At 40.3% G+C, this 24,983-nt stretch overlaps 1 protein-coding gene across 4 annotated transcripts in view; it reads left to right on the forward strand.

The window, feature by feature from the left end:
• The first annotated feature begins 257 nt into the window (after positions 1–257).
• Positions 258–24,983, forward strand: part of FAM13C (family with sequence similarity 13 member C) — a 124,739-nt gene continuing 100,013 nt past the window's right edge. For all 4 annotated transcript variants that reach the window (XM_082764539.1, XM_082764540.1, XM_082764541.1 and 1 more), the window contains exons 1-5: positions 258–285; positions 7,284–7,458; positions 7,662–7,871; positions 9,713–9,896; positions 15,462–15,597. In XM_082764539.1, the coding sequence (XP_082620665.1) occupies positions 7,434–7,458; positions 7,662–7,871; positions 9,713–9,896; positions 15,462–15,597 (555 nt within the window). In that variant the 5' untranslated portion in view covers positions 258–285; positions 7,284–7,433. The remainder of the gene's footprint in view (positions 286–7,283; positions 7,459–7,661; positions 7,872–9,712; positions 9,897–15,461; positions 15,598–24,983) is intronic.

The following is a 24,983-nucleotide window of genomic DNA, read 5'->3' on the forward strand; positions in this document are numbered from 1 at the left end:
AGGTACCTGTGATTCTGCAATACTGCCAAAGAAACACGCACTTATCTGCATGGTTTTTCAAAGCCTTTAAAAGAAAGCTGATGCTGGAGGGCTTAGGTGGGGGAGGTGAGCTAGGGAAGCAAGCAAGCAGTCCTAACACGTGCCTCCTGCTGTTTCGTTGGACAGTTCTCCACATGCCTGTAGTTCAGCTGCTGGAAATAGGCTCTGCTGAGCCACTGCAGGACACCAACACATCCACTGCCAGAGATGGGTGCAGATAGAGGGAAGCAACTGCAAGCTTGCCAGGTGGGTTAATGTAGTGCTGCGTCTACAGTAATAAATAGCCTTGCCATGACTCAGGAGATATTTGCTGAGGCACAGCGCTGGAGTGGTGTGTGCCTGGCTGATGGAGAAGGGGGCAGTTCCTTTGTGCTTGGCCTCACCGTGCAGACATGCCTGCCTTTGCCCCAGGCATCCGCATCCTGAGGAGACCACCCGATCAGGTGTGAGCAGAAATAAAGCTGTTAGAGGAGACACTGCTGGCAGCTGATGAGCTGGCCTGGAAGGAGGAACTGTGGCCTGTGTACTCTCCCCATAAGCACACTGAAAGCAATGCATGTAGCAACAGGGAAGAGCTATGTTCTTGTCAGCACAGCAAATTTTCCTTTCTGATCATTTGGCTTGGTGAGTAGACATGCTTTGTAGTCAAAATACTGTGATGGAGGATATGCAGCAACCATCCTTTGTCTGTACTAACACTTGGTTCATTTCTCTGTTGTTTGAGAGATCCAGTGTAGTTTCTACATTAGCTCCATCTAATTACCTTTGAAATGTGTGATTTTTCATAATGTACTCATTTTTCAGTTTCAAGTGGTTCATGATGCATTGGAATAAAATAGGCAAGTGCAGTATGTCAAGGGTGGCAATGAAACCTGCTTTGGAAGCCTGTAAGACAGATTTATCTGATGGAAACTCATCTGTGTATATCTGGCCCTGAATGTTTTCTGTGATAATTCAGGGATACTTTTATGGGGTAAGGACACAGGAGTCGTCAAGCCTGAGATGGTGTAACTGTTGCATCATAACACTTCTAGCAAGGGTTCATGCTGTTCCCAAAATATTACATAAAGAAGGGAAAAATGCATTCCTGAACTGGACAGTTCTGAAGATTTTGAGCCAAGCAGTAGACTGTAATTTTTCTGTTTTCCTTCTGTTCAGGCAAATCGCTAGGGCCTTTTAGCATTTCCAGTCATACTTGCTGAAGCTCTCAGTTGTAAGAGATCACACACTGCTGGATGCTGCCATGATTTTGTGTGCCTGTCATGGTATATTATCCTATTTTTAAAAAGCTATATGAATTGCAAAGTCAGAGCAATAGTGTCCCCACATATGAAAGTGACTTTTCTGAGATCCCTACCCAAAACAAACAGTGTGGTAAAAATGGCCAGACAGACCATGCTGGAGTCCTGCATCCCCTGCTTATGCCATCAGCTTCTTGTGCTCCCTCCTCGCAGTGCCTTTCCACCTCCCTCGGCTCGCACATGGTCTAACATGGGGCTCACAGCTGTGGGCTTGCAGCTTGGGTGCATGTGCTGATTCACAAGCAGCGTGACCAAAACACAAGCATTTTTAGGTGGACAGTGCTTCCAATGAGAAGCGTATAGTATTGATCCTTCACTGGCATTGTGTGACCAAGTACCCCTGAGAAGCTGCTGAATTGTCACTAGCTAATGAGGATCATGTCATGGAAGCACTGGCTAACAGTTGTGGTTGGGTTGAATTTCTTTGGTTCATGTCAAGCTTTATGTGTTTATTTTTGAGCCCCATGGTGCTCCTCTGATCCTGAGCATCCCATGCTCAAAGCCTGTGGTTTGCAAGCTACTCTTCAGCTGGGGCCAGCCACGCTGCCCTCCCCTGTGTTTACTTCTAACCCAGAGCCACCGCGGCCTCTCCAGCTGGACCCGAGCCGTGGCAGGACAGCCTGAGCTGCATCCCCACTGCGGCCTCTCCGCAGGCACGCGTTCTGGCTTGGCGGCTCTTGCCCACCAAGAAGGGCTTTCTTTCCTTTTTGTCTGGCTGCGTTGAGACTCCTGAAGCTGAGATGCGGATTACTAGATCAGCAGAACAGGCTGCTTGCAGTTTTGAAAGAAAACTGAAATGAAGCATAAAACTTCAGTTAGTTACTGTTCTCGCTGCTATCGTTTTGCTTGTTTTTACTGCTGCTGACAGTGGATTTACCACAGCTACCTCTGCCCTCTCCCACAGGGATCCTGTTGTTTCTAATGCTTCTTTACAAAAAAAATCTAAGGAAGAAAATGAAACTTTTATGTTTTCCTTTTATATTTATTGTTGTATGTTTATTTTTCCTCTATCTTATCAAGAAATCAGCAGGCCTCAAAAGCCAGCCCTGTTAGTAGTTGGAGGCCATACCCCCGCTAAGAGTACCAAGGCAACCCCTGATGTTTCCCCAGCCTCCTCGCACCACCCAGGCCAGGGCACTGACTTTTCTCACAAGCCTTCCTCTGGGTAGCAGGGTGTTAGGAGACCAAAAGTTTTGGGTTTAATTTAGAGATGGCCCTTGAAGTCAGGGTGGCTTCCTAGGGTACCACATGTCACAGTCATGCAGCCAAAGTCCTGCAGAAATTCACTGTGACCAGCAAGGGTTTGAACTGCAGCTGCACGGTATAAGCAGTTACATGTTTTGTTTGTCATGTCCGTCACTGCTGCTCTTCGTGCAACAGCAACACATGGAGAAATCTCTCTGAACTGTGTTACTTTGCATGGAAGGAGAATTCTGCCCAGGGCTTAGGTCTCCTTGCTGTGTTTGCAGCAAGGGTTGCAGGACCACCTCTGCAGCACGCCTCGTGTGCCCTCTAGCTGCTGCAGGCTTTCTTCAGAACCAAAATATCTTTCCATTTTATGTAAGCCTCACTGCATTTTGGTTTGAACTCAGCAGGCAAGCCTTGGAAACAAAGCCTTGAGTAATTGCAGTTAGAGGAGCAGCAGAGACCAAGTGGCCGATTGTAGTCACTGCTGACTTGTTTGTGCTGCTACTGCTGTGATGATCCAATAGAAAAAAAAAAAAGTGCTTGCTGCTCAGGCAGGGAATTTGTTGCTTTAAAAGGTATTTACTTAGAGTTTGCACGTTCAGCTGAAGCAGGGGGGAACAAGGTGTCAGCAGGATGATTCTTATGAAATCTAATAAGAAGGGAGTAGAAACATACTGTGTGGTAGGGAGCGAAGAGTTGTTTGGGGATTTTTATTTTTATTTTTTTTTTTAACAGGGTTAGTGTGAGATATTTTATGTAGAGAGCAAATTGCCGTCAGCCTTCAGGCACAGTTAGCTGGAGAGCTGGTGGCTCTGAGTGCCTTGTGTTTTTGTCTGTCCCAAAGGGTGCTGGGGGTGCAGCACCATCAGCCTTGATGCTGCCTGTGGGCCCAGTGCCTTTGAACCAGCTTACCTATGAAGTGGGTAATTTCACAGGATGGCTATGCTGGAGGGCTCAGGGCAGGGTTGAGGCCCCTCTATTGCAGCTGTGGTGATGGGCCCAGGTGGAATATGTCTGGTGACAAGGCTGGGCTGCTCAGCTGTGTGTACACCAGCAAGTAGCCATTACGAGGTCCCTCCTTCTCTTGTAGTTCTGGGGGAGACTGGGTTGCTGGGTAAGGTGGCATCCATCCCATGTGCAGAGCAGGTGAGGGCAGCGAGGAATTTTTGTCAAAATGCGAACCCTGCTTAGTATGCATTTGGGGGTATATTTGCTACACCTGGGGGTGAAGGTGGTGGTGGGCATGTACTAATACGAAAGCAAGGCCCTCACCTGTGTGCACTCTCATCTCACTCCAGCTGGGCAAGGAAACCTCAAATCATAGGGCAAGAAATCCTTAAACAAAGCATTTCCGGATTTCATTGTGATATCATGTGGAGAGGTAAGTGAGCTAAAAATCTGTATTATTTTCTAAGTGGTATTCACTCTACTAAGGTACCATCTGTGTTGAACCATCACTGTGGTGTGCTGACAGAGTAACTCCTGTTGTAGTACCCTACCAGGGGAGTTTCTCTAAGCTACTGTATTTTTTTTTTAATGTATCCATTAGAAAACTGACTGAATTTGAGTTAAGAATCTGTTACATTTAATTGCAACATTAACTGCTTAACTGTGATTTACCTAGTAGGAGAGGCTTTACATCTGAAAGAATTGTAACATAAGTATCTACATCTTAACAGTATCTACATCTTCTGGATATCAAAATCTGGCTGGATCCTTCCTCATGTTTACCAAAATGTTTGTGCAGGTGTTACATAATTATATATTTATACCATTTGTGTGCTGTGGGCCACCTCAGCATATTGGACTTACCACTGGTGGCAGGCAGCGTGGACAGCAGGTAATATGAATAATTTCAAACCTGCATTGAAAGAAGCTGCTCAAAACTACATATCAAACGTGTGATCTGTGTGCTTTCAGGAAGCTGTGCCATTGTGTTGTGGTACTATGGAAACATCTCTTGATGGTAACACATAGTGAACTTTTGCAATATGACTCTGGTGGCAAGTGTTGGCTACAAAGAAAATCTTTCCTCCTCTGCTAGGAGTTATGTTCTACCTGGGACAGACTCTGGAGTGAAACTGCTGATTATGATGATACTTAGCAATTATACTATGATAAGTTAATTACAGAGGAACAGTCCAATGGCTGCGGTTTGCTTTGGCTGGAATGCATTAATTTATAATGGGAAGAAAGGTGATGGCATCTTCTGAGCAGCACAGCTGAAATACCGATATTCTCCGTGGTCTAACATGGGAGCAAGTGCTTCCCTTTCAATTTGTGTAAGTGAATTTAAATCTGGCTTCTTGCGTCTCTCTCATGTCTTTAATTCTTTCTGAGGAAGATGCACTTCTTTTCTCAACCCAACTGTTGCATCTGAAGAGGTTAAGAAGAGGTATTTACACTAAAATACCAGATGTGTTAGAAGTCTCTATTTTAAAAAATCTTACAACTTGTATTTTAAAACATTTTTGTATTTTTTTAAACTTTTTTTTTTTTTGGCAATTATTAATGCTTTAGCATTATTATCAAGTTCTAAGCTTGCTTATGCATTAAAAGAGCAGAATAAGTTTTAAATTTTTCAGTCTGTGTGTGTTTGTGTGCATTTGCCATGGCAACAAGGCTGAATACAGCCAAGTCAAGTTCTGGCTTGTGGCGTTGTGTTGAAGGTGTTCATTTTATGAGCTGAAAAACAGCTTTTTCTATAGCAAGTCAGCTACAAATTGGTAGGAAAGTCTTTCCTTTTTCCAGAAGGAAATGTAGTAATAAAAACATTGAAGGTTAGTTTTAGAATATGTTGGGATGGTGCTGTAAAAAATTAGAATCTGCCCTTAAAATGAAGTATGTATATTGTTTAAATCTTCATAATGCAGAACTGGTACGAGCTTTTAAATCTGGATATCTCACAGTTGGACTTCTGCTTTCATGGTGTTGTGTAAAATGTCCGACCCTTTAAATAGCGTCCTCTTGTATGCGACTGTGAATATACCCTGACTGATAATAAGTAAAGAACACAACTTTCAGGGCCTTAAGTTAAGCTTGTGACTTGTGGCCACCTAGATTTGAATGCAGAAGTAGTAAGAGTCTTGTGGAGCTCAAAATGGTTGCTGCTGTGACACGTTGCTCTTCTCAGCAGCCAGTTTTGAAGGAGGTCCTGCTTTTAGGGCCTCACATGATATCTAAACCTATTGCTCATGTCCTTTCACCTTCTTCTGTATTTTAAACTACCTTGCTGAATCTCTGGCTGGCTTTTATTATTAGATCATTCTTTATTTGTGAGTTATGTACAAAAGTTGTATGTGCTTCAGTGTGGAAACTGCAGAAAATGTGTTAGCTCAGCATCTGGCTTTATAGACAGGCTGAACGCCTCTGTGTCACTGCTCGGCAAGGCTTTTCAAATGCAAGCTGTATTTGGATTTTTACAGTTAAAGAATTTATGCCAAACAGTACCAGAAATCAGAGAATTCAGTTCTGGAAGCAGTAAGACTTGGATCTGCATTTAAAAAAAAAAGTAGGGCAAATTAAAAATCTTTTCAATTTAAGCAAAAAGACGTAAGTAAGCTGCTGCTTGCTCTGGGAGTACTCTTCTTTCATTACTTTTGTATTATAAATAGGCCTTTCTGTCAATAAAACTTTGGAAATGCCTCAGCCGCAGGGTAAAATGCCTGCGGGCTGTCCCCTCCACATGCCGCCAGCCCCTGAGGGGTTCCGCTGAGCCCTCAGGTGTGGCCGCCAGAACTTTCCGGAACCTTCCCGAGGCGGTGGGGGCAGCCCCGCCCTCTCCTCACAGACCCCTCAGCCAGCGCCATTTTCCTCACCCTCTCAGCCCTGGGTGGCCTCCGCCTCCTCACGAGACAGAAAGAAAAAAACAGCTCCAGCTGCATTTTGTTCATGATTTCTTCTGTACGTTTTTTGCATCGGTTATCAGGGTAAGAAAAAAGAAAAATATGATGAGCAGAGGCGGGAAATCTTTACCAGGTTCGTGCTGTGGCTGCTGCTTAAATTGCTCTTCTGGCACCATTAATCTTGCCTTTTTTTTTTTTTTTTTTTTTTTTTCCCTAAATTTTCTTAGTGGATTGGGCAGGTGGGATGAGAAAGCTGTGCCCTAGCACCAGTCAGCTCTTTTTGGGGAAGGGGTTTCGCAGCCCCTGCCTGCCTTTAACAGGGCACCTGCCCTGACCTGGACCCCTATTGCCTCGTGGTTTTTGTGCACGGCGTTGTCTGCCTCTTAACACATGCGGTTTCTATAATTGCATTTAAAAAAAAAAAGTTTCACTTTGTGAATGGTCCAGACACATTAGTGTGCACATATGTGAAGTAAATGTGTCATGGTTTGGAGGTCCTGAGGTTTTAACAGAGCAGCCTGCTGTCCCTGCGCCCGAGCAGGCCTGGGATGGCAGCTGCACGAAGGGCTGGGATTGTGCGGAGGGCAAAGCCAAGCCTCTGTGGTCACAGCTTGTGTTTTTTTGGTGCTGGAGGTGGGGGATCTGTGGAGATCTGGATTTTAGACTTGAGGGGACTGTAGCTATGTATAGGTTTTGTTAGGATTTACCCCACTGTAGGTTGTCTTATCTCTACAGAAGAAGGATATTAGCATTTTAGGACATGCAGTGGAGGTAAAATATGCATGAGGATGCCTTAATGAGGACGATAATTGAACCTAATATGTAAACCCTTGAACTTTATTAATTAAAAAACAAAAGTGTGTGTGTGTGAAAATCTTTTTCTTACCGTTTATCTGTTTTTATTCCCCAGAAATCATTATCTTCTGTTCAAGTCAGGCACACAACAAGTAAAGTCTCACCGGATGCACAGACTGACAGAGAAAGAAGAACATTTGGTGTTCCTCTGGAAGCTCTCATACAGGATGCAACACAATGTGGAGTCCCTTTTCTCGTCACACAGATGGTGGAGTACCTAGAAGTATTTGGTAAGTTCATGTTTTGTCTGCTTGGGTCTGTTGTTTTTTGTTTAAGCAGGGCTTTTCAGCTGTAACTACTCAGCAGTTTCGTGGTCTAGTTTTACAATTACTGTGCTTTTGTAGAGGAGCTCATGCTTTTTGAGATCCACTTCTCTTCACACAGGTATGATGATGCAGCTGTTGCTTACTGTTTCGTATTTCTTCTTGGGCAGGTCTGCAGCATGTTGGTATATTTCGAATCAGTGGTTCAGTGAATAAAGTCAAAGAATTGAAGCAAAAGTACAATCAAGGAGAAAAGGTAGACCTCGTTAATCATGGAGATGTTGATTCTGTAGCCAGCCTTCTGAAACTGTTTCTAAAAGAACTGCCAGTGGCTGTTTTTCCAGACAATGTCTGTGGTGGCCTGCTAAAAACTTTCCAAGGTACGGAATGGATACCTTCCAAAATTCTGTCCTTTCTCTGACAGTGAATGATACTGTGTTCATAGCACCTTTGTAGTAAGCAGTGGTTTCAGTTTCCTTAACCCCTAGACTGATGTTTGATTGCTTTTAATGGACCAGTCTTCCATGAAAGTGTCTATAGTCTTTTTTTTTTTTTTTTTTTTTTTTTTTTTTTTTAAAACTCATTAAAGCTTTTGGACACGATATCCTGTTGTAAGGCATTCTGCAATCCAGTCCTCTGATCTGTATTCTTTGAGAATGATCCTTTGTATGTTTTCTTTTAAAATTTGGTGCCTTACCACTTACTGAGATACCATTTTTATTTTTAATCTAATCACCATCATAGTGCTGTTCATGCATTTATGTATCTGCTGCCTCACTCCTCTCTTTTCCAAGCTGAGGCCTCCCTCTCTATTTCATCTTCCCTTATACAGGAGCCTTTCCATTCCCTGTTCTTATTCAGTACTTTTTACTAGTTGTCCTATTGTTTTATTGGCAACCGTGAGTGGAATGGCATGAAGTGTTTACATCTCAAAGCCAGAATGAGTACCTATAGCAATATGCTGACTAGTTCCCTGTTCTTGTCTATAGGTCTTAATTGTGTAAAACCAAATAAAACCCTACCACTGATGCTTTCAGACAATTAGGCCAAGTGATTTTGAGTGATAACTGATTCAGGTATTTGCATACAAATAAGTGGGTTTTGCGGGTTAGACTGCAGGCTGCTTTTGTTCAAACTTTATTTGCTGGACTCTGAGTTATGTACACGTTTACAAAAAAAAAAAAAAAAAGGCAACAAAAACAACGAAGTCCCTTTCATCAGATCTGAAAACAGTAAGCTGAAAGATCCTTCTACAGAGTTTTGCAATCATCTTGTTTTGACTACCCTGAATAGTATTGCTGAAATCCTCTTTTTTTTTATTTTTTATTTTTTTAATTTCTATTTTCTTTTCTCCCTCCTTCCCTCCCCTTTTCATTAATATGTTGAGCAACATGAGTCTTGACCTTTATGGAATGTGTTTTTTAGGGCTAGAATTGCCCTTTAGGATGTGATTCGCTATTCACAATGTTGAAGCTATGCAGATGTGTCCTGTCCTGGAGATCTATGGCAAATTTGAGCATCAACTGCCAGTTACTGAGCAGTACTGCTATCTCAGTTCTAATATCCAGGAGAGTTTTTCATATTAATTTTGAACTGCTGGTCAAATAGAGTTTTTTGTGAAGCCATTTTTTACCTTGTAACTCTTCTTTGAAGAATGGGAATCAAGGAAATGCAAAGTATTCCCAATTTAGGTTTTTAAGCATCTCTTGTGTAAGTACAGTTGCATGCTTGTAGAGCACAAATGTTTTGAGACTGAGAGCTACCAATTAGTCAGGAAACAGAGATGATGCGGTGCTGGAAGGGTACAATTTCTTATTCCTTGTAATGAGAATCATACAGCGTGTCAAATCTCTGGGGAGAATCAAGGCTGATAATATTTTAACATCCTTAAAGGCAGCTTTAAGGATTCACAGACATGGCTACTGCCCATAACTCCATTAAAAAGCAGCAAGTGCTTTTGTCCTAACAGGAAGAATAGCAAAACCAGAGTATACAAAAACCCAGTATTTGGAAAATCCACAGTACTTAAATATTTAATATGTGAAAATAGTTTTCCAAATTTAGGGTAGAAATTCTTCATGTAGAACATATATTAGAGCAAAGTAAAGAATAAATATTTTAAAACCGTCCCTCTTTCTCAGATCTATAATAGTATCTATGATGAAATCATGTTATTATTAGGAACATCTATGGAATAACTTTTTTTTTTCTTTTTTTACAGAGCACAAAATCCACACAACAGAATGCATAAAGAATCTGAGACAGTTACTCAGCTGCCTGCCTGAAGCCCATCAAAACCTTCTGCAGTTCCTGTCTGCTTTCCTGTTAAAGATAGCAACATACAGTGCAGTGAATTTCATGACTCTGGAGAACCTAGCCATTGTGTTTGGACCTGCTCTGTTCAAGTGTGTATTCCGTATCTATTTACCTGTCTTAAACAGTACTACTTGATCACGCTTTAAAACAAGGCTTCCCATCATAATTGTGCAACCAATCTAAATACAGCATTTTGAAAGTTAAATGTTATGTGCAGTATTAAGGGCTAATGTGAACGGTTTCTGATCAGGCTGACCAACTTGGCGCTGTTAGGTTGGCTCTTTACAGGCAGGGCCTCAAGTAAGAAACAATCTAAAAAGTAGAGGTATGAGGGCTAGAGAGCTGTTCAATGGGAATTTCTTCTGTTTTCATGCATGGCTGTAGAGGCTACTTAGTGAGAGCACCGATTCAGAAATGCTAAGGCTGATTTTGACCTTGTAATGGCACTTGATATCAGAGTCTCTTCTACCAAAGTAGAGGAGTAATGCATTCTATCCTTTGTGGAAAGTTTTGGATATACTGGTGCCACTAAAATGCACATGGAAATGTGAACAGAGGCCAGCTGAGCTTGCAAGAGGTAAATGCAGAAGCTGGTGAAGGTGTGTTTGGGATGATGGAGCGTGGACACATACCTGGATGCTAAAATGAAAGGTGGGAGAGCACGTCAGGTAAGTCAAGGTGGTGAGAGGAAACAGCCTAGAATGTTGTGACGGTGGATTTTCCAAAGAAACTGAAATGTTTTAGTGCTTCATCCTGTTTGTCACACTGATACAGAAATGTGATAGTGTTCATACCTATCTGAGGATTTGTAAACCTTTGTTTCAGTGGATCAGTCTAGCTGGATGTAAACTACAAGCAAATTACCAATTTGCAAAATTTAAGCATTAACAATCAGAGTTTTCTATACAGTAACAAACACCTTGTTCTCCATTTTTTTTTTTTTTGGTGTGTGTTTCAAGCTGAGGAAGTTTTTTAAAAGGATAAAATCAGCAAAATTGGTACCGTTTGTATTAGAAATCAATGACAGGCTTTGTTTTGGGAAACTGTGCTCATAAACCTTGCTGCTGTTTTCAGAAAGCTCTGTTTGTGTCTGCTGAACTGCTCTGTAGGCTTATCACCAGATGTACCAGCTTATAGCCTTTGCAGGTGATATGAATAAAAAGAACCTTACTTCTTAGCAAAAGTACAGCTGGAGAGATGAACCTAACGGTGTGCAGTGTGACAGGACTTACACCGTTCCCTCCTGTGAGAGTAGGTTTCATTATGGAGGATATTCAGTTGTAGAACAAAGCGGTTGCACAATAAAAACCCTTAACATCTGCATGCTGAAATCAATAAATGAGTGCAGACAGATGAGGTTTACTCCCAATATCTGGATTAGTTGCATGATGATGCTTATAAATAGGTAAAAGGCTAACGCTAAAAAGCCTTCATCAAAAATCCAGCCCTTAGACCTATGCTATCTCAAGGACTGCACTGACTGTCACTCTCCTGACATTAGACCCCTTCACCATCACATGAAGCTTGGGTGCATGCATGTGCACGAGTATACTTTATTACTTCTGGTCTCAAATTCTCTGAATGTATGCCCGCTGATTTCTGAATCTACACAGAAAATTCAAGTGGACTCCCCTTTTGATTGATGAACTGTTTTTGTTTTTAAGTACCCCAGCCTGTTTTGGGAGATCATCCAGCTACTTCTGAATATGCACCTATTTTTTTGTTTTGTTTTGTTTTTGTTTTAAGAGTGCACTTAATGCTAAACTAAATATTTGTGTCAAGTGACCTGTCTGAGAAGCCTTGGAAACAATCTCTGCCAGTTATTTGTCAAGACCGCACAGCTACCATAAATAAAAGCTATAACTACCCTATGAACATTAACTCCAGCTTTATGTAATCGTTCTGAGCTCACCATCTCTGGGAGAGAAAAAAAACATTAAGTCTGGAAATCATTTTTTGTAAAGTGTGTAAGTAGTGCTGTCCGTGGAGAGTGACTTTCTGCAATTACGAATCATCACCTTTCTAATAAATGGGTGGTGAGGAGAACCTTGCAACTGGCATTTTCATTCAGTGAGATTGCTGTACCCCTTGCTTCTGAGTGACCCAAGGCCTCCAAGACTCAGACCAAACCACTTGTATTTTCCTTTATAAGAGAAAAATTAAAGTCTAATGCTGAGGACAATTCTGGTTCTAATCTGCAGAAATGTATACCCTGTGCCACTGTTGGAAGTAACCTATTATTTCTTGGATGTACTATTAACTACAGTTCTGGTGCTAACTCACTGCAGATGTTAAGTGTTCTGCGTGCATTCTGGTACTTGCCTTTTTTTTGTGCAGTTACTTCTTCCTGCCTTTGCTTTGGGTTGTTTATAAACCTTTCTACTTAAAATTTTCATCTATTTATATTCAAGTGTAAATTCTCTCTGTGATTATCACCTGTCTCAATCTGTTGACGCTTTATTTGTGGAGACCTGTCATGTTCATAGTTTCACTGAAGTGACTGAACTTGAATATAAAGTAGCTGGAATATGGAACACATGGACCTTGGGGACACAAAATTAGAATATAAAACTTGCTGCTGATTGCACCTTACTAACCTAAACTGCCAGTGCTTCACAGTTAGTAAATACACTAATTGCAAATAGCAAATAGAAGCCTTATCACAGGTATAACATTGGAAGCCTGGTTACAGGATCACAGGAAACCTCCTTTTGCCATGAATTTTAAATGCTAAGAAAATAGTATCACTGTCTAAAAACTGAATTTTAAATAAGATGTCCCTTCTATATTTTTAATCTGTTACAACCCCCTTAACTTACTGCTGCTTATTTTGAACATTTGACTGAAATCACCTTCATACAGGAATTATTCTGTTATAATAGTAGTAATATATCTGCTTCCTGTCCCTATTCAGAGTGATGGGACCCAAAACGTGATGAGGAAAAGATGGTATGTTTCAGAAAAAGTGTAACTTTGTAAAACACTTTATTTTTACCTCAGTGTCCTTTGCAAACCACCTCCTTCTGGTTTCTTCTACTGACCTTTCTCCTTTGTGCTGTTTTTCACCTGTGAGACTGTCTTCACCACTATGAGGTTGCTCCACCAGCATCTTTCAGATTGCTTTGCTCTTAGATTTGGAACCTGGCACCTGTTTCTTATCTTCTGGAACTTCAGTCTTAGCATCTGTATTATGGAACTTTCATGTCCTAACTTCCTTGTAGGTGAAGGAGCCCCAAACATAGCTCATAGGTGAATTGTCAGGCTGGCTGCTCCCTAGACTTTCTGTGCTAAAATCTACTCTTCCGTCACCTTCTACTGGTGAATTCTTTCTGCTCATCCTCTGAATTATTTATTTCTGTTGCCATTCCTCGTCCTCCTTGTGAGCTGTATCATGTCTTGCAAGTCTCTCTAAGTGCCGAGGAGAAAGTGTTGCTTTTATCTGAGGTTTGACCAATGTTTCTCAGATTTCTACAGGTACAATTTTATTTACGCCTTCTCTTGGTAAAGAGATTTCTGCTGTTATCCTCAGTAAGCAATTCTTGAGTGTGTGTGTAAGGATGCTAGCCAGGTATCTGTTTACAGCTACTCACTTTGACTCTTTCTTCCTGTTAATTTACAGAAAGTCTAATACACAAGCCTCTGCCAGCAAGGAACTTTTGCAGATCTCCTGAACACAACCAAGGCAAAGCACTGTATGGCTTTTCTAGCTTGCACTTTGTGGCAAAGCGACTTTGAAAGATTTAGGCTCTCTCAAGGAAACCATCGTTGATTCCTGATGGTCAAGATTCAGTTTTTTCTTATTTGTTAGTTTTCTCCTGTGTTTGATTCATACTACAATTGATTACAGGGTTTTTATGGTGAAATGCATAATATACCTCAGTAGCTATGCTCTTCCTAGGAATATATTCCTGGATTCAGCATTGTGTGAACACAGCTCCCCTATTGTCAGCCTGATTACAGGATTTCTGCTAGAAGCAGAAGTATCTGAAGAGGCAGGAAATGTTTATTTTACAGAATTAATTGAAACTCAAAGAGGAAGGTGGCTTCAGAGGAAACTAAAAATGTACTTTCTATATTTGGAATACCCATATGTTGCCACCCGTGAGTATTTGCAGATGAGCAGATATTGATATTTGGAGTCAGCTGTAGGGTCACATCCTAGAGTACAGGTTTGGTTTGTGTTAAGCTGACTTGAGAACTGAGCAGCCAAAACAGGCTGCTACTAAGGGAAAGTGGGCCCCAGTAAATACAGAGAGAGCTGTTTATCTTCAGGAACAACTTGTGGAGTGCGCCTTGCTAGCAGGGAGTTAACAGTTGGTAGGGATGAATTAGAGAACAAATGTTTAAGTTAAAGAAGATTTAAAAAAAAAAAAATCTGAAAAGATTGCTTGTATGGCTTTTGAGTTGAGGGTGTTAATGTTTGGGTAAACTCTGAGTGATTTCTTGGGCTTACTCTATGCCAGAAAGGCTGTTGCTCAGTTAACCAGGTTTAAAAGCCATGCTTGATTTTATTTATTTATTTACTTCTGAGAAATTGAGTCTGTCCTGAGAAGAGGAGGAATCCAAGATGGAGAATTGTTACTCAATCCTGAAAAAGAACTGATGACACAGCAGATTATCCTGTAAATCTAGGTCATACCTGTCTATAACTCTTCTTTAAACCATTCTTTTTTAAAAGGAGCCCAAACTTGAGTTCTCACAGAAACAAATGTAGATTTACAAAATGAGAATGTGAATGAAAGCACTTGAACTGGACCCAGTGCATATATTTGTACTTTAAAATTGCAAATGAAGAATGAATGTACTGATTTAGCAAACAGAAGACTGGTGCATATGTATGTCTCCTCTTTAGTCTCCAGAGGTCATTAAGTGTTTAATTTTTAATACTGTGTTGGGTGGACCTGAGTTGACGCAGCATTTCTGGGGAAGCTGGAATAGGTGACAAAATTCATATGCAAAGGTCCTCCAAGCCTGCAGATGGTTCACAGGGGGCATACGCAGTCCCTTCACAGAATGAGATGAATCTCTTTATTTTGATTAAATGATTCTGATTTAGTCTACTTGTATGGATAGTACAAATGAAGCTACTACATATTAAAAAAGGAAAAAAAAAAATCTGCTAAGGGAAGCATGGGAAGTCTGTGAAATTACAAATTATTACACTGTAACAGTTTCTTATCTATGTTTATTTCAAGGCAGTTCTCGTAATAAGATATTGTTCCAGCCTTCAAAGTTCACCTTCAGAAGCTAAGCTGGAACAGCAAAACAACTCTTCCAGCCCCTGTGCCACTGAGTGGTGGCAGGTTGGCAGGCTTCTGTTTTTTTTTTTTTTTTTTGTCTTTGCTTTTGTGAACTTCATGGCAGACTGCCAGGTTCTAGCTATTTTGTTGCACTGCTTCAAAGATTCAATGGGATGTGAACCAGTGTAGCAAACTGGGGTTCTGTCACTGTGGGGTTCCCAATGTTGTGACCCCCACCAAGTGGAGATGATTCTTGTCCCAACAATTGCTGGTTGGCAATGAGCCTGGAACACTGTTTTATCCAGTTGCCTGGCTGGCTGTGTTGGTGAATTATTTCGGGCACAAGGGGGCTACTCGCATCGCTAGCCCCTGGTATGAGAGCTCCAAAACTGAATCCATTTGTTCTTCCCTTAGAATCCCTGTCAGTCCCTCGGCTTGTGAAGAACAAAGGCTTTACAACGGCCTCCTGCTGTATTTGCTTCAACACCATGAGAAGCTTTTTGTTGATCTGAACCCTGGTTTCTCACTGAGTCAAGCAGATGGCCTTCAGGTAAGAAAGTTACATTAATTGATTCAGCAAGGAATCAAAAGTGCTTCATTAGGTTGTAACCTACAAATGGAAATGTATTTGCTTATACATAGTGTGAGTACTGACTGACTATACCTCGTTGCCAGCAGCCTAAGTATTCATTGTATGCCCAAGCTAGAGGGGAAACATAAGTCTTGAAATTTGTGATTATGGAAAAAAAAGGCAAATCTAAAAGTAAAAGGTCAAGAAAAAAATACTAACTTTTTCCACTTTAGATATTTTAATGTGGAACTTTGTTAGACCAAAGCTGCTGATTGTTTCCTCAAGTGAAACACTTCTTACTGCACTGCTATATGTAGATGATGCAGAAGAGCAAAATCACAATGGTGAACCCCCTCTCATCTTTTCTGAAAATGCTGAGTATGTTTCACCTTTTTCTTGGGTATGTTCTTTTCTAAAACAATATTAGTACTTTTCTTTGTTTACCGTATTTGTCAAAAAATCTCTTAGTGGAAGAAGTGTGGTAGACTACTGCTGCTTTAGGGAGAGGGTCAATGTAAGTCTTGTTTTCAGGATGTGATGTATCATTGCTGCTTAACTGCTTAACTTGAAATTGATTTTTAGAAAAGAACTTGAGGGGAACGTAGTAACAAGAACTGCAGTCTAATACTTTACGATGAAGTTATACTACACATCCTTGCAGTTGAGATTGATGGAAGTGTGCCAGATCAGGTGAAGGATTATGAAAAAGACTTGCGTTGCATGTAATTATAGCTCATGCTGCTCAAGTATCTTCAAGTTTCTTCAAGTATCTCTGTTTAAAAAAAAAAAAAGAAACTTATAAAGTCAAATACTGTATTTAGAGCATATTATATATCCCAAAGCAGGATACTGGGACTGTTGTGCTTCTTGGAACCTCTCTTTAAAAAGTTTTTCTTAAAAAAAAAAAAATCCTGTTCAGTTGTAGGTACAGAGAACAGAAGACACTGATGTAAGGATGTTTATGAAATATTCATCCTGTGATATAGGACATGGTCCCAGATCTAAAACTGGGGTCGTTTGACATAGAGACTATGTTGGAGCCCACACCTCTACTTTTCCTCACATGTCTTATGCCACTACCATCTTTGGGGATTCCTGCAAATGAGTATGCAAGACCAAAATGTTAGGAATCCTATTATATAATGTTTCTGTTCACAAAACTAGACCGATTAAAAAGCATCAGCGACTAAAGGAGATTGGAAAGGTATTAGAAAAGCCCAAAGTCAGGCCTTCTGGCTTTCTATTGCAATACTTTTGTTTTAAAAGCAACTTAATTCCCTGTAATTCTGCAAAAATGTCACAGTCTGTTTGAGATTGTGGTGATGTGGGAAAGAATTCTGCTGGAAAAATCCTTTCAAGTTCTTTAATAAAACCCCAGACAAGGCATAGCCATGAGGCACTCTCCTACTCTGAGGTAAGCTTATGAAAGAAATCCCATCTATGGTGAGAAGGGAATTCGGTGTTCTGTGGTTGATCTTGTTTTTGTAATTTCTGGCAGGAAATCCAGCACATTGGATAGGTACTCTTCATCTTTCATAATGTAACAATTGCTGAAAGTCCACTAAATGAGAAACATCAAAGTTAGGCTTACAAACTAAACATATTCAACGTGCATGAACTAGTTCCAGCAAAGCAAGCAGAAAGTGAAATGGCAAGCCTGGCTCAGATCCCTTGTTGCTTCCTGGAAATTAAACTTGCTTTTATTGGCTGTTTCTCATGAAATAACTTGAAGCAGTAACGCTGATACTTGCATTTGGACTACTTAATTCAGGAGGTTTTTTCGTTGTTGGGGTGCTTTTTTTCCAGTATATTTTTCACTTCAATTTTATATGCCACTATAATTAATTGAGCTTGAGCAAATAAAAGTCATACTGATCTGGCAAGCATGCAATACAGCTGACATAAGCTTAATAGGCAGCTGTGTAGTTTGTAGCCTGAGATGAACATGACTGATTGTTCCTGATCATAGCTCTTAGGATACCTAGAAGTGCCAGGAGTCATCCCACCTACTCTACCTCTGTAGGCCGATTCAGGCTGGCTGTTTGGGAGAAGAATTTACAGATTTTAGAAAGCTGCCTGTCTAATAGATCAGAACTAGTATCCCAGGCTGGCTAGGAGACTGTTCATACCCACCTATTCCATCTAAAGACAGTTGTTTAAAAGATGCTTACAAGCTACCATGTGGCTTTAGTTTGTCCTTTTTCCTGACCGTTGCTGTAATGACAATGTAAGGCTGTAAAATCCTGCTGGTGGTGGTGTTTGTGTGGTGTGTGGTTTTAGTTGTTTTTTAAATCCTAATATCCATTAGCATTTAAAGCTGTTCTATAGTCTTCTGTCCTAGCTCACACACTGCACTGGTACTGAGCTGATTTCCCTGTTTGGTTTAAATCACTTTTTAAAGAGGCTAGACACTGTAATGTTTGTTTTGACCTGGGGTCTCTTTAGACAACTCCGTTTAACCTGAAGCATATTGGTAGCTGTGTTGGAGGTGTGCAAGATTACACTATAGAAGTTAAGCTAATTAAATTACGATCCAAACCTTTTTAATAGCAATTTGTCATGCTGTTTGCCCTCATCAATTCTGAATCTTATGTTCTGGTTTAAAAAATGGTTACAGAACTCTTCACATCTAGTCTTGGAGTATTTTTTTTTTCATATCTCCTTTCTGTACAGAATGCTGCTTGAATTAAGTACTCTGCCTTTGCTTTACAAACAGAGAAGCATGACTTTTGGTGTGTGTGCAAGCCACTGCATCCCGTCAAAGCATAGGATTAATTGGGGAAAAAAGCCTACACCTTGAGGAAATAACTCTCATTTCTTTGTTTTCTCTTTTCTTTGTCCTTTATGCGTGCTTCACTTTATATTGGCAAGGCTGCAGGGACTCTTGATTGGTTTCCATGTAGCTTCTGCCTGCAATAATGGAACCCCCTTGTAAAGGGATTACAGAGATTCCGGTGGCTGGGGAAGGGGAGCAGGGCACTCTCCTAGACCTGCAGAAAGACCGCAGACACATCAGAGTGGATTTCTGAAACTATGCAGTGTGGTTAGGAGTTGGTTGGGATCACTGGAGCTAAATATTTTATGGAGGCTATCTATTTGATTTTTTTTTTTTTTTTTTGGGGGGGGGGGAAGGGTTTTGTGGTCTAGGGAGTTTTGTTAGTATCAGACTTTTAGCCTTTTTTTCAAAGAGGGAGGGGATGTTTCAGCATTAACCCATTTCTTTAAAAAAAAATAAAATAAAAAAAAGAATTGGTGCCCCACTTTCATCTGAAGTTGCCATAAAAAAAAAATTGTGGTCTCCCTGATAAACTGCCCTCAATTTCAAGGACAGCTAATAACTCAACTGATGTTTTCCTTTGATAATCCCATAACAGTGCTTTTGAAATCAGTTGGAACCTTTCAAAAACAGAACAAACATGATCTTATGATACAGTAAACTCAAATTTCCAGGTTAGACTGAAGTGTCTTGATGAAATTCTTCTTTGGTAGAGGAACACAGTTCCAATTCCTATTTGTGGCTCTTAGCACTTTTCCCTTACTCTAAATTGGTAGAGATTTCGATGTTTTTCTTTCACTGAAGTTCTTTGCTTAGTAAAGGTAACTTCCAGTTGCACTTAGGTGTGAACGTAGTGAGTCCTGTGTGTGCCTTAGTTCATTTTGCTGGTCACCTCCCTCCTACCCACATTATCTACATTGCTTCTTTTCTTTTCACTTCTCTTTTGGCTGGTAAAGCTGTACCAGGAGCGGATGTCAGCAGGTGAAGGTGTGCTACGTGGGCCATGAAGCACACTGTCAGCAGTGCTTTACTGTAACAAGCAGCTGGAACATTTAAGAAGGAAGCTGGCCAAACTGGTGGCCTGTGATTCTTTAGTGCAATCAACAATACAATAATAGAGCTCCAGTGATCACACTGGCTGATAACACTGCTCACTGCCTGTCATTCAGTAATGGCAGGAAGTGTGTGAGAGGAGAAGTGTTCTAAAACTGACACGTGCCTTTCCTGACTGGGAAAAACATTTTGAAGGTGCTCTGCTGTGCAGAAACAAACTAAGCAGTAGTAAAGACTCACCTTTGTTACCTCTTAGTCTGTGAAGGCCTACTTTTAAGTTTTGTTGTGAACAGAGCATTTTAAAAACCCCTACCATAGACAGACTCAAAGAATTTGTGTTGATTACAGATTAAGAAGTCTTAGTGCAATTCCTACCTGATGTGTTCAGAGTGGCAGCTGGTTGCTTTGCTTACTAAGGTGTCAGCCACACTACAAGGAAGAGGATTATAATTAATCAGGCAGTGTATACATTAGGATAACACACATTTCCACTTTCAGAGGATGCACGTGGTCTTCCTCTGATGTTTTAAAATTTACCACACTACCTTAACCGAAGACTTGCAGCTCTGAGATTTTCAAGCATCTCAAGTTTGCAGCAGCGTTTTCTTCCACGTGGTGTCAGCATTGTTCTCCTTCACTACATAGCTGTATTTGCTTTGAACATAATTCTTTTATATGTTCGGAGTATCTTAAAATTAGGTATGGCATTTCTATTTTTGTAACATATCAGCACATCAGCCTGTTCCTTCTCAGATAATTGCCGATATCAGAGAAGCATGAAGGAAGGGTATGAACTCACCTCCAAACCACTGTGAAATACAATCATTTTTTGTTTTATGTTCATGTCACCTTCCTTAACTCAGGAAGACTACCAATAAACTCTGTTACACTTTTTGTATTCCTTTTCTTTGGTGTACATAAGCAATACAATTTGTTCCAGATACGCTGATGATGAGGGCATTTGGAAAAATAGCAGAAGTGAAGTCTTTGATGGGAAACTCATCCCTTGGGAAATTAAAAGTATTTTTACTGAAAGTTCTGTGACATCTAAACATCAAAACATTTCAGGCTTTTTTTTTTTTTTTTTTTTTTGTTCCTGTTCTTATAGCCCCTGTACTTTGTAAAGCCACTGAGGGTTTAAGTTTAGGGATGGGAATGGGAAATATTATCAGAAACGCAGACAGGAAACACAAAATAAAGCAAAAACCTTAAAAAAAAAAAAGTCCACTGTTAAAAGAAAATACCATTTTTTATTCAACTGTAGTCTTCAGAGAGACTTGGGCTCTCTCCAACTCAGGGCTGTGTAACAGTGAATTTAACAGACATGCTCTGAACGCAGGCCCTGCTCCCCCTGCCCCCAGTTCTTAGACCACTTTTTTCCTCTTTAATGGGTTTAAATACCTACCTAGCAAAGATGCAAACATGCCAAAATACTTAACTTCACTTGCCAGAAGAATATGCCAGCATTTATCGCAGTTGCGTGAAGAAAGGCTTGGCTGAATCTTGAAAGCATATTAGCACGTTATAGCCTAATGCAGTTTCATTCTCTCCCAGCTTATTTGGGTTTTTGCTATAGAGCAGTCTCAGTGGTATTTAATTTCTTTACTTCAAGTAAAAAAAGGAAATGTGTGTTCATGAGTCAGCACTGCTGTTAAATAGTTTCCAGAGCTATCAAACAAAATACTGAGTACCTTTTTATTTTGATATGAGAAAGGGAAAGGATGAAATGTGCCTGTAATAAAAACACAAATCCAGTTGAGCCAAAACCATGAAAAACATGATGAAATGTACGGCAAAGATGCATGTTACTCCTGTTTCCTGGGGGCCAGGGTTAGAAAAGTTTAGTTTGAATTGTCCTGATTTACTGAACACTTCATTTTCTTAAATAAAGAGATCTGTGGGGAAAAAAGAGGGAGGAGAAAGCAGAAGATGCCTTTAAGAAGAATACGGAAAAATCAACGTGATACTTCAGAAACTTATATTAAGAATAAACAAACACAACACCTCCTCATATGCTTTTTTCTAGATGCGTTCCTACTCATTTCAAAGGCCATTTTTAATTTAAACAAACATTATGGCAGTTTGGCTTTGTGCACATGGGTTGGCTTGCACTGCTGGTAATTTAGATGCTTGAAGCTGAGGTTCTGTCAACAACCTTAATCCTGACCTTTGAATTTTCACTGACCATACTCTCAAATTAGATGTAGCCCTGTTCCCAGAGGACCACAGATGAGCATGCATGGATTTGTGCCAATAAGGAAATAATAATGGAGGCATTCAGCTCTCATGCCAAGTGACCCAACTGTTCCTGGGTCACTTGTGTTAAAGGATTGTATTAAAGGATACTGATCAGGACTAAATGTTTCCGTAAGCTGTTAGGCAGACAAGAAATACTTGATGAGGGGCTGCTGCTGTATGACACAGCATTGCTTCCAGTATGCGACTGGAGCTTCACCTGGGAATTGTTGGTGTCACTGGGATGTGCACAAAAGCAGCATAGGATCTAAGGTGGGAGATTCCTCTGCCAGCATCCACACACTGAGAGCTGGGGTCGAGGGGAGAGGTGTCGTTTGCCAAATCAACAAATTAAAAGCCACCTCCCCTGCATCTCACTGATGGGGTGGCTGCAAGATACAAGGTTTCTAAAGCAGAGGGTGCTGCAATCTCTGCCTGGCATAGGCAGGAGAGGGCCCAGGTGCTAGGTCAGGGAAAAAGGCTGATCCCCATCTAAACCTTGCAGACTTGTGGAGACTTGTAAAGCTTTACAAGATAAGGATATGGGTGTAAGTAGAGGAGAGCAGGAGATGTCTTAGGGAGGTCTTTGTAGATCCTAAGCTCTAGCTTTAGGATTTTTATGCGCTATTTATATTTTTCTTAGTCAATACAAGGGTACAATGCAGCAATAATAAACAGTGAGCTGAATTTGGTTATATGCAGCACGCTGTAACTCAAAACCATACAGTACTTCTAAAAATATATTTGTCTTTTTCATATTTTCACTAGGAAAGTATAGCAAGCAATCTACCACTTAATTGCAAGGAATGATGTGTGAACAGAATATTTCCTTGACTAAATATCTGATGTGCCGCTTTACTTTTCTTCCAACGCTTCCCTTCATGTCCTTAAAGTTTCTTCTAAGCAATTTCCTAGCTATTTTACTAACCATTTATGTTCCATAACTCTTTCCATGCTTAAACAAAATGCTGGTTGAGGTGGGGGAAAAGGAAGATGAAACTGATAGCTAAATATTAAATGGGCTATAGGGCAGTTCAGACAAGCTGTATCTACTTAATTAGTACTAAGCACAGTTCATACAAGAAGCTTAAAGCAACTTGTGAAAACTGCTGCTGACAGAACACAGACCTAGTGTGTTCTAGATAACTAGCTAATCAGTGAGCTCTGCACACCTTTCTTCTCAATTGCCCTTAGTAATTTGGATATTACAAAAAAAAAAAAATCTTCCTGCAAGTTGTAGAATAAAGATGCTTCTAGCGACTTCGCAGTTGCAGGCAGATTTGTCAGCTAAAAGAAAATTTCCTTCTGGATCTGCCTAGAGTATAAGTTACTGGCAGCAGCAGCAGTGTGTTGACTTCTTCTGTAGTGTTCCTTATACCCTGTGTTCTTAATGGTAGCAAAGTCACTATGCTTTCTAACCAGAGAGAGCATAAGCAGGTGAAACCTAAATCCAGATCCATGTAAACATCAATTCTTATAAACGTCGCTGTTTCTAATATATACAGCAAATGCAGGTTCAGGTGATTGTCATTCTTTATGAAGTCTGTTTCTAAAGTTTAAAGCATAAAACCAAATTCACCTCCTTCCTGTTTTCCTAAAAACTCAGAGTGCTTAGGGATCTCCTAAGCCATGATTAAAAAAAAAAAAAAAAAAAAAAAAAAAAAGAAAAAGAATAAAAAAAGAAAAGAAGAAAAAGAAAAAAAAAAGAAAAACCAACAGCTTTGAAAAGTTTTGCTCCAATTTCTGTTTTGAAGCCCTTTGCTGATACCTGAGATACATACTTCTAAATTTAGATGCTGCATTTTCCTCCAGTGAAGGCTACTTACTTTAAAGAAATAGAGAAGTTCAGATTGGGTCAAAATCAAAGAAGAAAATATCAAAACCTTTATTTGCAGAGGAAGACAGCATTTTTTTTTTTTTATATTGTTATTAGGCTGTCTCTCTTGAGAAGCTTGGCACTGCCACAGACACTCTGGAAAAGGAAAAGAAACTCTTCAAAGTGCTGTATGGTAACTTCAGTTAAAGGACAGGTCAGGTCTTAAGAATACTGAGGGGAGTGATGGTTCTCTTTAGTACAACTTCTTCCCACTTAGCAGATTCTACGTTATGTAACGTTCCCTTTGAAATCTTTATATAGCATGGGATTTCTTTTTTTTAAAGTTAACTTTGGAGTTGAAGGGCTGCTGCTGTCCCTGTATGGTCTTCAGTTGTAGCTTTTTAATTAGTTGAAAGGGAAAATATATCAGTAGTGGAAAATAGAAGAATAAAGTAATTCTTCAGTATCAACTCATAAATCATTTCTGTGAAGTTGAGAATGGTGTTCTCATCTTACCCTTCTGTAGTTCTTCCACTCAGCAAAATATTAATTCTGGAAACTGCTATGTGGTCTTTAGATATACATTTTTTTCCCATTCTCTACCAACAGTTTTCTTGAAAGTGAGAAAGTATTATTTTATACTCTGAAACTCTTGCTATTGCAGAGTAGAACAAACAGTTGGCTTTAGAGAGACTCTATTTTTCTTTCTTGTTCCTTGCTAAATTAAAACAAATAGGGAGGAAATTTTCATCACTGAGCCACTTCACATCTGCTAAACTTTTGTCCCTTTGTCTAAGAAGTCGCCTATCTAGAAATCAGGTATTGCACTGATAGAGGCGCGATAGAAAGGAATGGCAAGGTTTCTTCCGTACCTTAATGCATCTCAGCCTGGTAGTACAGCTCTTGTTGCAGAGGATTTTTTCTGAGAAGGGAAAATACTGGAGAGAAAACTCTAGCATATTTCATGCTCTTCACTGGCTGTTAGTTGCTTTGGGTAGAGATTGAAGGCCTTAGTCCAACTGTTAGAAGCCTTCAGTGGATCAGCACCCAGCTGTGCTAATGAAAAGATTATTCCTGTATCATGTCTACTCTGATTTGTGTAGTTGATGTGTCAGAGATCCCTGATAAACGTAATTTTGACTCTGGAATGATTTTGTGGAGACGAGAGTACTATTTCTGAACACAGTGCTTTCAAAGCATTTTGCAAGATGCAATGTTTTACTTACGGTGGAGAAGGTATTATTCTCTTGACAGAAAATCCCATCTTACTGGTTTCTTATGCTCTGCACGTGTGGCAGATGACCTCCCACCATAGCAGAAGAGAACACGTTTTGCTGTGAGTAATGCTATGCCGGTCTCATTACTCTAGGTGGTGCTTGGATATTATCACGGGAAGCTTGGAATATCAGGTGAAGTGGAATAACATTCTGAATTGCATAACAATGACTTCTTGAAATTTTCTCAGGGTATCTGCATTTTTTCCCT

This window comes from Aythya marila (assembly GCF_965140915.1).
Source record: "Aythya marila genome assembly, chromosome: 7".
In the NCBI taxonomy this organism is placed as follows: Eukaryota; Metazoa; Chordata; class Aves; order Anseriformes; family Anatidae; genus Aythya; species Aythya marila.